Source organism: Lipomyces oligophaga (assembly GCF_038497815.1).
Source record: "Lipomyces oligophaga strain CBS 7107 unplaced genomic scaffold V1516scaffold_2, whole genome shotgun sequence".
In the NCBI taxonomy this organism is placed as follows: Eukaryota; Fungi; Ascomycota; class Lipomycetes; order Lipomycetales; family Lipomycetaceae; genus Lipomyces; species [Lipomyces] oligophaga.
In genome coordinates this window covers 378569-392129 of record NW_027117786.1, presented here as the reverse complement: position 1 = coordinate 392129, position 13561 = coordinate 378569, and the positions used below count along the sequence as shown (strand labels likewise).

General features: G+C 42.2%; 5 protein-coding genes and 1 non-coding gene across 6 annotated transcripts; 4 read left to right on the top strand and 2 right to left on the bottom strand.

The window, feature by feature from the left end:
• Positions 1–19: 19 nt before the first annotated feature.
• V1516DRAFT_159039 (endoplasmic reticulum Oxidoreductin 1-domain-containing protein) lies at positions 20–2315 on the top strand. The gene is made up of 2 exons (XM_066918673.1): positions 20–1964; positions 2122–2315. Exon 1 carries the CDS (start codon positions 351–353, stop codon positions 1893–1895), a length of 1545 nt encoding a protein of 514 aa, XP_066778704.1. The 5' UTR covers positions 20–350; the 3' UTR covers positions 1896–1964; positions 2122–2315.
• A 30-nt stretch (positions 2316–2345) lies between these two features.
• Positions 2346–2416, bottom strand: V1516DRAFT_t12. Its single transcript has one exon. It is a non-coding gene; the product is annotated as a tRNA-Gly (tRNA).
• A 678-nt stretch (positions 2417–3094) lies between these two features.
• On the top strand, positions 3095–5593 carry V1516DRAFT_620912 (pre-mRNA-splicing factor CWC22; the record flags this gene model as incomplete). Its single annotated transcript, XM_066919507.1, has 2 exons — positions 3095–4594; positions 4652–5593. The coding sequence occupies 2 exons, from the start codon at positions 3095–3097 to the stop codon at positions 5591–5593; spliced, it is 2442 nt and encodes an 813-aa protein (XP_066778703.1).
• Positions 5594–5842: 249 nt separating this feature from the next.
• On the bottom strand, positions 5843–7267 carry V1516DRAFT_662503 (batten's disease protein Cln3; the record flags this gene model as incomplete). Its single annotated transcript, XM_066920447.1, has 2 exons — positions 5843–6210; positions 6259–7267. 2 exons carry the CDS (start codon positions 7265–7267, stop codon positions 5843–5845), a joined length of 1377 nt encoding a protein of 458 aa, XP_066778702.1.
• A 665-nt stretch (positions 7268–7932) lies between these two features.
• On the top strand, positions 7933–10530 carry V1516DRAFT_670345 (uncharacterized protein). Its single transcript, XM_066921339.1, has 3 exons — positions 7933–8141; positions 8204–8359; positions 8423–10530. Exons 1-3 carry the CDS (start codon positions 8094–8096, stop codon positions 10304–10306), a joined length of 2088 nt encoding a protein of 695 aa, XP_066778701.1. The 5' UTR covers positions 7933–8093; the 3' UTR covers positions 10307–10530.
• Positions 10531–11341: 811 nt separating this feature from the next.
• V1516DRAFT_620469 (uncharacterized protein) lies at positions 11342–13378 on the top strand (the record flags this gene model as incomplete). The annotated part of the gene is made up of 2 exons (XM_066919487.1): positions 11342–12872; positions 12924–13378. The coding sequence occupies 2 exons, from the start codon at positions 11342–11344 to the stop codon at positions 13376–13378; spliced, it is 1986 nt and encodes a 661-aa protein (XP_066778700.1).
• Between the last annotated feature and the right edge of the window lie 183 nt (positions 13379–13561).

Genomic DNA, 13561 nt, shown 5'->3' with positions numbered 1-13561 from the left:
ATCTTTCTTCTGCTCAATTGTACTCAGCGTTCATCATGGCTCACTGCGTTGTAATAGTAGCAGTGGACGAACCTCAAGACAATTAAACAATATTATCCATTTTCAATCTGCTCACAGGCACTCTTCCTATCCTTCCCCATACGCAGACGCCTGAACAAATTGCTTAATTTGCTTTCTTTCTCGACTTCGCCACTGGAGACATTTGAGCCGCATGAAAGGCCACCGTGGCGCGGCTGCGAGTTAGAAGTGCTTAGCCAATATTTTATTCTGGAAGTTCCCCAGACAAGTTTTAGTTTTAGATTGAATATTATCTGATACTGTGCATCAATTGAGGTCTAGGTTTCAGCATTATGCGGATAATTGAATTTCCAATTATATGTTACTCGGTAATTCTAGGCCTGGCTTCGGTCGTTCGAGCTGCCGACTCCGATCCGGCTATCGTCGAATCAGCCTACGATATCGCCGCCATAGATAGAGCCAACGCTGAGTATCTCCGCCCATTATTGCATGATATCGTTACCACGACGGACTTCTTTAGATATTATCGTCTTGACTTGTTTGGAAGACCGTGTTTGTTCTGGGATGACGAGGGGATGTGCGGCAATCGCGCTTGTGCGGTCGATACCATTGACGATGAGACTCATCTGCCTGAAATCTGGAGGTCAGATTACCTAGGCCGATTATCTACTGGTTCGACATTTGATTACGATGATGATTTGGGCGAGGCTTTTGGTGATGAGGGTCTTGGGTCATGTGTTACGGATTTGGATCCTCCATTGAGTAATGCTCCTTTAGACTACTGTGATCCCGAAGAGGTGTCTGGTGAAGGTCCAGGTGTTTATGTTTCTTTGCTTGATAACCCGGAACGCTACACTGGATACTTAGGTCCGCATGCGAACATGATTTGGAATGCGATATACAATGAAAATTGTTTTGCAGGTTCAATTCCTAGCACTCATTCTACTGGAAATGAACTCATCGCTGGGCCTGTCTGTGTTGAGAAGCAGCTCTTTTACAAGGTTGTTTCCGGTATGCACGCTAGTGTGTCCACTCATCTTTGCAATGAATTCTTGGATACCGAGACCGGTGAATGGGGTCCCAATCTTGACCTTTTCATGGAAAAAGTTGGAAACTATCCTGAGCGAATCTCGAATGTTTATTTTAACTTCGCTCTTGTTGCCAAGGCTGTTTCCAATCTTCGACACTATCTTGAAGATTTCACATTTTGCACAAACGCACAAGGTTACGATACCGAGACTCGCCGAAAAATGCTCAAAATCGCTATCGAGGCTGACCGAAGAGTTCCAGAGCTTTTTGATACAAGCAGCTTGTTCCGAAATGATCCTCAGCTTAAGGAAGAATTTCGAAATAAATTTGTGAATGTCACTCGCATTATCGACTGTACAGGTTGTGATAAATGTCGATTGTGGGGAAAACTTCAAGTGACCGGCTACGCTACTGCCCTTAAAATTCTCTTTGACCTACCGGAGAGTAGCAAGAGCGGGCATACCATTGAGCTTCGCAGAATGGAAATGGTTGCTCTAATTAACACTTTTGATCGTCTGTCTAAATCTGTTCAGAGCATCGGCATGTTTCATGACATGCTCAATCCTCAAGATAAGTCTGCCATATCCGATACTTTGTACATTGACGAGGAAGAATCTCCTATTATAATCCCACGAACAAAGCATTCTGATTGGGATCCAGAGTGGGCTCGAGTTTGGCACGCGTTGAAGTTCATCTTACGCAGTTACGTTGATTTCCCGAAAAATTTGGTTCGGGCTTTTGTCTACCATGGCAGTAAATGGTGGACTACATTTGTTGGCCGTGATATTGTACTGGAACGGCAAAGGTTGGAGCAAGTAGTCATATCTCGTCCAGAAGATGAGCTGTGAATGCTTCTCGGTGTTTTCTGGTTATTAGATTTCCTTGTTTGTACATATTTCGTAAGGCATTTGTTTACGGTCAGTATCTAATATATTTATGTGGTCGTAAAATGCGATTTCTTTGTGACTTACATTTGAACAGCGTAAGCAATTTCATTCCTTCTTCTAGATCTATACTTTACTGGAAGTTATTTTTATATTACGTATTATTGATTCATTGGGAGTTTATTTGTAGATTTTCAACTTAGTTTTGCTCGTTGAATCATGAGAGTGATTTATACAGCATCATTTTCATTCTTCTAGATCGCTTCAATTACACCGAAAACAAGACGTATGACATTATTATGTCAATTTCAATTATTTAGCAGTATCGCTGTAGATTATTTGCTTAAACTAATAACCTAATGCTTTATGAGGCGGGTCAGAAAAAGATTATTATACATCAATAGACAAAAAAAATGCGTCAGCCCGGAGTCGAACCGGGGGCTCGTCGATGGCAACGACGAATTTTACCGCTAAACCACTAACGCTATTTAATGGTAAGACCTTATCTTTTCACGTCAAGTTGAAAGTTCTAACTCGACTGCAATCCCTGTGGCTTAATTTCAAATTTCTTATTTTCTCTGTTTATCCTTTCTTATTTATTCAAAACTCTACAATCCAACGAGTATTTCTTTTATTCTATTGAATAGATGTCGAAGATAGCTGAATCAAAGTCTTCAAACAGAGATCAGTCCTCGACTGGTTTACGAAATTTTGGGGACCAAGATAAGTCAAAGACAGAGGATTTATCGCCCCCGCGACGACGGACTGAAAGACCACCTGCTTGGGATGTCAGTGATGTGAAAGGTTCAAAAAAAGAAGTTCTTGGGGGAAAAAAAGATGCAGAGAGTTTAAGCAAAAATGATTTTGATGGTTTTCTGAGTTCGATACGACCAGAGAGCAGTGGTCGCGAGCGATTAAATAAGGAACCCATTAATCAGTCTACTTCGCGTGGCAGTGGACGAAACGGTTCTGGACCAAATAGATCTAGAAAATCGAGTCGTTCTCCCTTGAGGAACGTTCAGTCTAGAGGCCGAACTTTGAGGCGAGAAAATGTCAGAACTTCTCGAAGATTTTCACGTTCTTCATCTGGTTTTCGATCTCTCTCAGGATCCAGAGCAGACTCTCACTCACGGTCCCCAGCGCCACCGAGTGCTCGGAGATATATGAATAGAGAGTTTTCTCGATCTGTTAGTCGAAGTCGAAGCCGAAGTAGATCCAGAACATTTTCGCCTAGTGGGACTGATTCAAGGTCTCAATCATATTCTGGTAGCAATGATGGATCGCGATCCCGTTCACAGTCTCATTCAGATGCGTCGCCTACGAGATCAAGGTCCCGTTCTGTATCTAGATCTCCGAGGCCGTCAAAACGACGTCGTACTAGTGCGCCAAGGGTTCGACAAGGTTTTGATCATCCTTCTGATCGACTTAAATTGTCAGAAATCAAACGGCCTCGCGCTCTTCCTGACGTTGATCGTGCGCGTGCATTAGAGCGACAACGTCAGGCTGAAGAAAATGCGAAGGAAGTAAAGGAGATAAAACCATTCGATCCGAAAGCTGAATATGAACGGTTACTTGGTCTAAGGTCTGGTGGCACATACGTTCCGCCTGCTCGATTACGTGCTTTACAAGCCCAGTTAACTGATAAGAGTACAACTGAGTTCCAGCGTCTTGCATGGGAAGATTTAAAGAAGGGTATCAATGGACTAGTCAATAAAGTAAACAGAGCAAATATTCGTCAAATTGCTGAGAGCATATTCAAACTAAATCTTGTCCGAGGTCGTGGACTTCTAGTGCGGAGTTTGATGCGAGCGCAGGCTGCTAGTTTGCCATTTACTCCTGTTTTTGCTGCTCTAGCCGCTGTCATCAATACGAAACTCCCTCAGATTGGTGAACTGCTGGTTACCCGCTTGATTATTCAGTTTCGGAAAGCATTTCGCAGAAACGATAAAACCGTCTGTATTAGTTGCACAATGTTTCTTGGTCAACTCTGCAATTATCAAATTGCGCATGAAATTGTTATACTTCAGATTTTACATCTCCTTCTTGAAAGACCTACTGATGACTCGGTAGAGATTGCTGTTGGATTTATCCGCGAAGTTGGTGCGTTCCTAGAAGAAGCCAGTGCCGCGGCAAACAATGGAGTTTTTGAACGTCTGAGAGCTATTCTGCATGAAGGACAACTGGATAAGCGTACGCAGTACATGATTGAGGTTTTGTTTCTAGTAAGAAAGAACAAGTATATAGACAATCCAACTATGCACAAGGAACTGGACTTAGTTGAAGAAGAGGACCAAATCACACATATGATTAGTCTTGACGATGAACTTAACGGCCACGATGCCTTAAACGTTTTCAAAGCTGATCCAGATTATGAAGAAAATGAGAAAAAATACAAGACAATTCGGGACGAGATTCTGGGTGACAGTGATGAGGAGGAACAAGAAAGTGAAGATTCGGACGCAAGCTCAGAGGAAGAGAACGAAGATGAGGATTTGGCCTTGCAGACAGAAAAAACAGAAGACGGCAGATTGAAGATTCACGATATGACTAACCAGGACCTTTCGAATTTGCGAAGAACCATCTATCTTACTATTCGTTCGAGTATGGATTATGAGGAATGCTGTCATAAGCTTATGAGAATTAGTCTTGATGTGGGAATGGAGGTAGGCGCAAACCACTTTTATAGCATTAGTGCTGATAAACTAATGAGTTCTCTGCAGATCGAGCTAGTCAATATGATCATAGAGTGCTGTTCGCAGGAGAAAATTTATTCGAAATTCTACGGTCTAATTGCTGAAAGATTTTGTGAGATGAACCGACGTTGGCGGGAACCGTTTGGCGAGGCATTCAGAACTTATTACGATACTATTCATCGATATGAGACTAACAAGATTCGCAATATCGCTATGCTGTTTGGACACTGCTTTGCCGCGAATGCATTGCGCTGGGACTTGTTCTCCTGTATTCATTTAAACGAGGAAGAAACAACAGCCTCAAGTCGTATTTTTGTTAAAATTATGTTCCAACAGATTGTTGAGGAAATGGGGGTCAAATCAGTTCTGGAAACGCTGAGAGACCCTTATTTGGAACCATCACTAGCGGGATTGTTTCCTAAGAATAATCCAACGGATACTCGTTTTGCTATCAACTATTTCACGGCTATTGGACTAGGTGCGGTTACTGAAGATCTCCGGGAATATCTGAAGAAGGCGACGGAACGAGCAGCCAAAATCGCAGAGCAAGAACAGCAAAACGAGAAGGACCAGGAAAGGAGATCGTCCTCTCGCACAAGATCGATTGACAGTCGCGATGACGCTGGCAGCAGAGGCTCGACTCGTAGTTATGATAGCGACGTTAGTTATGCCAGCGAGCCCAGTTACGATAGTGAAGTTAGCTATGATAGTCAACACGGTAAAGACAGTGATCGAGAAAACCTTCGCAATAGACAGAATAGCCTAACTAGAAATTCGACTTTTCAAAATAATCGTTCTAGAGATGAATCTGTTAGACATTATCATCCAATGGAACAACAGCATTCGAAATCCTATAGGTCTAAGCGGGAAAGATCAAGTGATGGCCAATTTCAAGATGATCGACATAGTTTCGAACGACGAAGAGAGGCTGGACGATTCGATGATCGTTCTCGCCGTTATCGCGATTAAGTCGCATTTTCACTGTTAATCTTTGTATACAAAAATGTATTTCTATCTAAGGTTTCATAAGCCAAAAATCTTTACCTAGTGCCACCTGTCCGGTAAGAGAAACAAACAAAGCATAGGAAAGAGATGAGCCGATTCTGCTCCCAAATCAAGCAAATCGATGCATAACATTTAACAAAGTATCAAAGTACCATAGGAACAGCCGAAATGACGTAGATAAATTTAATAGCATTGAATATCGAAAGAACTCAATCAAGTCATTCCGCAATATGGCCGATCGTGTGATTTCTGGAATGAACATAGAAACGGTTCTAAAAACAGACAAATAGTAGCAGCTAAAACGACACCACTGGAATCTGAAATACTAACAGCCCCAAGAGAAAACTCGCGATCCTCAAGAGACACGGTCTCCCCAACCAGCAGGAATGTGTTGATGTATGCAGCGCCTCCAAGCAATCCTTCATAGAAAATAATAAGCATCACAAAATAAACATTGGGAATGAACGAATAAAGAGACTGTAAAATGAGAAGAATCATATTTAAAAGCTGCAGACCAGCAGGAATATATAGCTTGCGGATTCTAAAAAATGGCGATGAAGATCGAGAAATGAATACACCTACTAAAGCAAAGTTAGAAATTTCAAAAAAATAATTAACAGAGTGCTTACGCTGGTAAAGCGTTCCATAAGTGACGTAAGCATCTCGGTACTCGCCAAAAGGCATCTCATCCAGAGGAAACAGTAGTGTAGGTGTGACGCCTTGATTGATGATATATTCACCGATATAGACAAGCATTAGAGGGAGCATATAAGGAAAAAACAGCGGAGTCAGCCGAACAGCAGTGGTAAAAATTGAGTCGGCAAGAGAGACGCAAGACCATCTATCCTTAGCAATACTAAGTCGACTACTCAAACTGCTGATGGAACGTGTTTCGCCTCTGCTCCGCGATTCATCACTTTGCTCGAAATCTTCAGATATAAGCGTATAAGGTTGGCGTCTGCGAACAAATGTAGAAGATCGTGCAACTAATTGTGAATCAGGCACAGGCATGACTCCATAATAGATAGCGAAAAATATTAATGGAAATAGACTCGACGCAAATATGGTACCTCGAACAGGTAATCGGAGCCAGGTAGTACATACCAAATAAAAAAATGAGCCTACTAAACCTGCACCACCAGTTCCTGAGCTGAAGCCTAGAATAGATATAGGCTCGAAGAAATGAGTTAGCTGCAGAAAGGTAGTTTCGCCAATTCCACATGAGGTAGATGCAATTACGACACCAAAAAGTCGGCCCGGAATCGCATCCAAAAGAGCAACACATTGCATTCCTCCAAGAGAAAGTGCCACTATAATCCAGATACGAACAGTATATGGAATGAGATGGACAAAAAAGGGAGAGAGGAGCTTGATAATGAATGAAGGCAAGACATCTGCAAGAAGCACAACCGCTTTTGGTACATCTGCCCCAACGAGATCAACAGCAGCAGATAAAATTATAACATATAAAACATTGTTTAATAAGCCAAAAACCCAGAAACTAGTGAAAAGACGCGCTTTCTCAGTCTTGGAACTGGAACGTAACAAGTCGGGTTCTAAGCTACTCGATGAGGGCTCTTGCTCAAAAGACTCTACCGCATCCGAGGCAGTAAGAAATGAATCCGGTTGAGACGGCATCAACCAAATAAAATAAAACCGTGAAATTCTTGGAACAATTCAAACTGCAGTGAAAGAGCAAAAAGTTTGTAAGCTAGTTGCATGAAGTTAGGTAGCGTTTCTTGCGCTTCCGATAGTGAATGGCTTGGATGGCTTATGAACAGCCTTCCCCAGATATTCAACATGCAGGCAATGAAGACGGGATTTGAACTGGTCATCTTACTCTAAGTGGTATTTACAAAATTCAGCACATTCTCAGTTACAACTAATTCTACAAGAAAGCGTCAATTCCCCATTTTCTTCCGTTGACGTCCTATGTCCCCGCAGTTATCGAGAGTCCATTCGAATGTAGAGACGCACTGGTACAGGCTAGACCACTATAGACGTTAGGTTCTTATCAAAAGAACTGAAATGCTTGCGCTGGGAAGCCTAGGTCCTCGCTGAAAATGTTTTACTCAACGTAGTTCGAGTTCCCCTAAAAGACTAATGCAAAGACGTATATAAGCAGTGCTCTTAATAATAGGAAGGTTGATGATTTATCTTGTATTCTGCAATCGTGGTACGAAAGTCAGGTTTCATTGTTTAGCCCGTTCTGGGACTTTGGCAGGTGAACTGATCGCGCGTGCTTGAGGCTTGTCGAGAATAAGTTGTCGCTATCGTTACTTTCAACTGAACCGGTCTCCCCGCTTTTACTTCTTCCTTTTGCCGTGCTCCATAGTCGTCAACAAATCCAACAAATCCAGCTTTTTGATCGCATTTTGGTAGGCTCTCAGCATCTTCGATTCTGAATTCGCTGGTTTACCTTTTATTGAGTGGACTTTTGAACTTCGACAGTGCGCCCTCCGCCATGTCCTTCTTTAAGTGGCGCGGCGGTGCAAGCAATTCTTCGACATCGGTAAGAGCTTTCAGACCTGTTTTTGCGTGTTAACAAGTAGCAGTATTCTGACATGTAATTAGGGCTCCTCTGTATCGTCCGGATCTCCTCAGAAAGTCAATGGCTCAATTTCGGCGACCTCGTACGTCACAGTAGATGGCTCGTCCGCAGTTTCTTCTTCTCTGGAGTCACTGCCGGACCAAGGAGATGGCAGCGATAAGTTTTTTGGAATGGAAAATGTATGTCTATACAGCTTATTTATTAATACTATTTTGATTCATTAATCTAACTGAAATTTGCAGTTTGGATATACTTGTTATTGCAATTCTGTTCTTCAATCGCTGTTCTACTGCAGACCATTTCGCGAAGCTGTTATCAATTATCCACCAGAGGAATCTCGCAAACTTCGTCCGAGAAGGACATCTGTTCCTGGCGATACGCAACATCCTTTTTTGTCAGCATTGAAGGCACAGGCTGATCGAGAAGCACAGGAAAAGGCTGAGAAGGCCGATGAAAAAAAGAAGGGTAGCACTAAATTAAAGAGAGGAACTAGTGTTATGTCAGCATTTTCAAGCTCTAGTACTATTTCTTCACAAACTACTTCCACTAATACGAATACAACTGTTCAAACTTTAGCAGGTGGGGCAGCTAATGGTACTTCATCGGTGGGCTCAAGCCTACCGCTCAAGGGAGATGACAGTACGACTCCAGAACAAAAGAAGAAGGCGGCACTAACTAACGGTCCCATAATTAACATGGACCATAGTATGAATAGTACTTATGGAATGGAAGAATCATTGTTCACAACTTTGAAAGATATTTTCGAAGCGATGGTGGAAAACCGATCGCGGATCGGCGTTGTATCTCCGTCCAAGCTAATCGAGGTTTTGAAGCGGAATAATGAGCTATTCCGCTCTTCAATGCACCAGGACGCACATGAATTTTTTAATTTTCTTCTTAATGAGGTGGTTGATAATGTCGAACGGCACGATAGAAGTTTGAAAAATGTTCAGAACGGCAAGTATGTAAACAACACGACCTGGGTGCACGAATTATTCGAAGGACTATTAACTTCAGAGACAAAGTGTCTTACCTGCGAAAATATATCAAGAAGGGATGAGGTTTTTCTAGATCTATCTATAGATTTGGAGCAGCATTCATCTGTGACTTCCTGCTTGCGTCAGTTTTCAGCATCAGAGATTCTATGCGAATCTAACAAATTTCACTGCGACTGTTGCGGTGGGCTTCAAGAAGCGGAAAAGAGAATGAAGATTAAGAAGCTTCCTCGGATTCTTGCTCTCCACTTGAAGCGGTTCAAGTTCACAGAAGATATGCAGCGTAATGTCAAATTGTTCCACACTGTCGTATATCCATATCATTTGAGATTATTCAATACAACTGATGATGTGGAGGATCCCGATCGATTATATGAGCTGTATTCAGTTATAGTTCATATTGGCGGTGGCCCCTATCATGGTCACTATGTCTCCATCGTGAAAACAGAGCATGCTGGTTGGGTGTTATATGATGATGAACTTGTAGAACGAGTCGATGACGAATATGTGACCAATTTTTTTGGTGATATGCCTGGTCTTGCATGCGCCTATATTTTATTTTATCAACAGATATCAGAAGAAGATTATGAGCAAGCAAGACGGTATGGCTCAATTCCGCAAGCGTCGAGTGCGGTGCTCCATGAGAATGGAATCAAAATCAGTAATCCTACGAGCAATCATTCTCGGGAGATTATGGCTGATAGCGATATTGCAATGGCTACTGCTTCCTTGTCTTCAACAACTGCTCCATCAATGCTTTCAACATCATCTGCATCTTCAACAAACTCAATCGGTGCCCATTCTCCTCTACCGGTTGGATCTGTACCTATTTCAGAACCGATGAGGAAAGGTCCGAGTACAAATAGCAGTAGTACGGGCGGCTCTACAGATGGGCAGAAATCTTTGGCAAATACCCCTCCTCCCACTGTCCGCCGTCCTAGTTCGGCTCAAATATCTTCCCCGACTTCTCAATTGTCTAGCACGATGACCCGACAATCGAGCATTTCAGAGATTGGTTCGTTAAAGGGAAAGAAGGAAGGCAATAGTAGCGGTTTGTCTAGATTCAGAAGTACTTCAGTTTCTCAAAAGCAAAAATTCTGGAAGAGAGATAAGGATAAAGATCAAAAATAGACAATTACTATAGTTCATGTTATTATAAATTTTATTTTTTTGGTTCAATTAGAAGGTGCCAGTTTTTCTATAAGCGTTTAATTGGTGGATTAGTTGAGTTTTGCATGCGGTTTGATTGATTTCTCCAATTACCTGACTTCATTGTGTTGCTTTTTAGCTATATTATATAATCGGCCATTATAGTGTACTAAGGTATGTATCAGCATAATTGCATAATACTCCCGCCTAGTATCAATGGGTTCATCAGTATTATTGCTGAAATGCTAGGATATATTTGTCTATGATTCTTTGTGAGCCAAACCGAAATCGTCTTCATTCTGGATGTTGATGCCGGATAGTAAACAGGCTCAGGCTTCTTCTGTAAGGACGGGAGTAGATAAAAACATATGATATTGGTTCAGATTGGACCGGTCATCAGCGGCCATGATAGCTCGTGACCTCGCGACCATCCACTATTGCCTTCGGGCTTTGACGAGATGGTATGACGTCATCATGAGCGACTGAGATCACCCGGTTGAGCACTATTTTGGCTAAAAGAAGGAAGATACAACATTGCGTATTAACATTCCTGATTACTCTGGTGATTGATATATTAGAGCCGGAATTGAAATATTATCCGTAAAGATTTCACTGAAACTGGAATACCGCAACATGGGAAGCCAAGGTCAAGATTTCGCAGATTTATTGCAACTACCTGTGATGCGCAATAAAGATGATTCCACTGCATCGGTGGAGTCAACAGCATTCACCACGTCAAATTATTTTTGCAACAATAAGGCCTATGATCAAGTTCATAGAGCTGGACGTGAATTTAAACCCTCTGATCTCAGCTTAGTTGCGAATTTAGAGCCCGATTCAGGATCATCAGACTCAGGATCGACTTCTCCCCAGTTGGAGGAAAAGATAGATTTTCGCCGACGTTTGTCAGAGACAGATTATCTCGTACCAGGTTCGCAGACCCTTCGAGATAAATTGTTTTTACCAGTTCCCAAATTCAAGCGTGAGCCATGGATCAATGCACTGACACCTATGTTCATGGGTATCGATGTCATTCTACCCTCGGACGCTACTAAATCTGATTCGGTGACATACGGATTCTCAATTCATGATGGATATTATTCGACTGATTTTGCACTTAAAACTGAGAATCTTCCCCAAAAGCTTTCTCCAGAGAGATATCCAGCAGTTATTACTGAGTGGATTCTAGAAGAAATTAAGGAATATTCAAAGACTCATTTATTTAAGTTTGTTGCAGTTGGATTACTAGCCTCGGTCAAAAAGTTTTGTCCCAGGCTATGCTCCCGACTCTGGAGTGAGCTGGACATTCTTCCATTTGTCTTTGCAGACGATATATTTTCGTCCGCTCTTGAGCTTGAAGATAATCCAGTAGTCGCTCCCACCTGTGACGAAAAAGCAGACTCACTCGCAAGGAAGGTGATCATGCATTTCGGTCCTAGCGGGCTGCCGAGAGTTGTAATAGGCTATCGAAACAAAGTTGAGGTGGATGATGCCGGACTGATTCAGATGGTTGATTTGATTGATTATGAGAGATCGTGCTCGCCGAACACCTGGAAATGTTTTAAGCAATTAGTGACTGAACTGACCAATATTCAGATAAATGGTCACAAAGGAGTCCGCATTGCCTTTTTCAACGCTACGCCACAAGGAGGAGGTGTCGCACTTATGCGTCATGCTCTAATTAGACTGTTGAGTCTAGTTGAACTTCAAGTTTCTTGGTATGTTCCAAGACCAAATCCAATTGTATTTCGTATAACCAAAAACAACCATAATATCATCCAAGGAGTAGCAGATCCAACACTGAAGCTGGACGATACTCAAAGAGAACAGTTTACTCATTGGATCGATTCTAATTTCGAGAGATACTGGAGCTCTGGTCCTTTGAATGAGCGAAAGCCACCTGGTGTCGATATTGTCATAGTCGACGACCCGCAAATGGTTGGATTAATACCAAGAGCGAAAGCTGCTGGAATTCCGGTGATTTATAGATCACATATTGAGATCAGATCAGATTTGATCAATACAGTGGGATCACCTCAGGAAGGAGTTTGGAATTATTTATACGATTCTGGAATCAAAGATTGTGATTTATTTATTTCACATCCGGTTCGCGGGTTCATCCCTGAAGCAATTGATATATCCAAAGTGGGACTCATGGGTGCAGCAACTGATTGGTTAGATGGCCTGAACAAAGACCTGTCGCGATGGGATACGTTTTTCTATATGGGTCAATTCAAAAAGGAGTGCGATCAAACTCGGGCTAATAAGTTAGCCTTCCCATTACGACCTTATATTTGCCAGATTGCGCGATTTGATCCGAGTAAGGGTATTCCGGATGTATTGGAGTCCTATCGTAAACTCCGTGAAATGATGGATGAAGATCTTCCAATCAGGAAGATTCCACAGCTTGTTATTGCTGGCCATGGTGCAATTGATGACCCCGACGGGACCATGATCTATGATGAAATCATAAAGAGTATATCAGAACCAGAATTCGAGACCATATCATCTGATATCATTGTAATGTGTTTAGGACCTAGCGATCAATGTGAGTAATTGACTACACATTCCCTGGAGATAGAATCTAACATCCTAATAGTGCTTAACTGTATACTATCCAATTCTACTGTAGTCCTCCAGCTCTCTCATCGCGAAGGGTTCGAAGTTAAGGTGTCGGAGGCAATACACAAGGGAAAACCGACGATTGCTTATTACGCAGGTGGTATCCCACTACAAGTTCAGGATAAGCGAAATGGATATTTATGCGAGGTAGGGAACACAGACGAAGTCGCTCGAAGACTATACACCCTTTTTCTTGATACGACAAAATATCAGAGGTTTAGTGAGTACGCGGTTCAATCAGTCAGTGATGAGGTTCACACGGTAGGTAATGTATCTGCCTGGCTATACTTATTTAAAGAGATCGCCAATGGCCGAACTGTTCGACCAGATGGTCAGTGGGTGTATGACATGATGAGGAAAGATGCGGGAGTACCTTGGGAAAAAGGAGAAAATCGGCTCCCTCGGACGATTTTAAAACCACTCAATAATTGAAATAGAATTGGAGCAACTATTTGAGATTTAGAATGAATATTCATGTTCGACGAAGATATGAGGCGTAAAGTAAACCCTAATATAAGCGGAATCGCGATGACATAATTCTGCACTCGTTGATCTAGACATCTAGACACAAGCGAGAGATTAATGTGGCTCGTAGACCCGGTCATAAGCCACAAC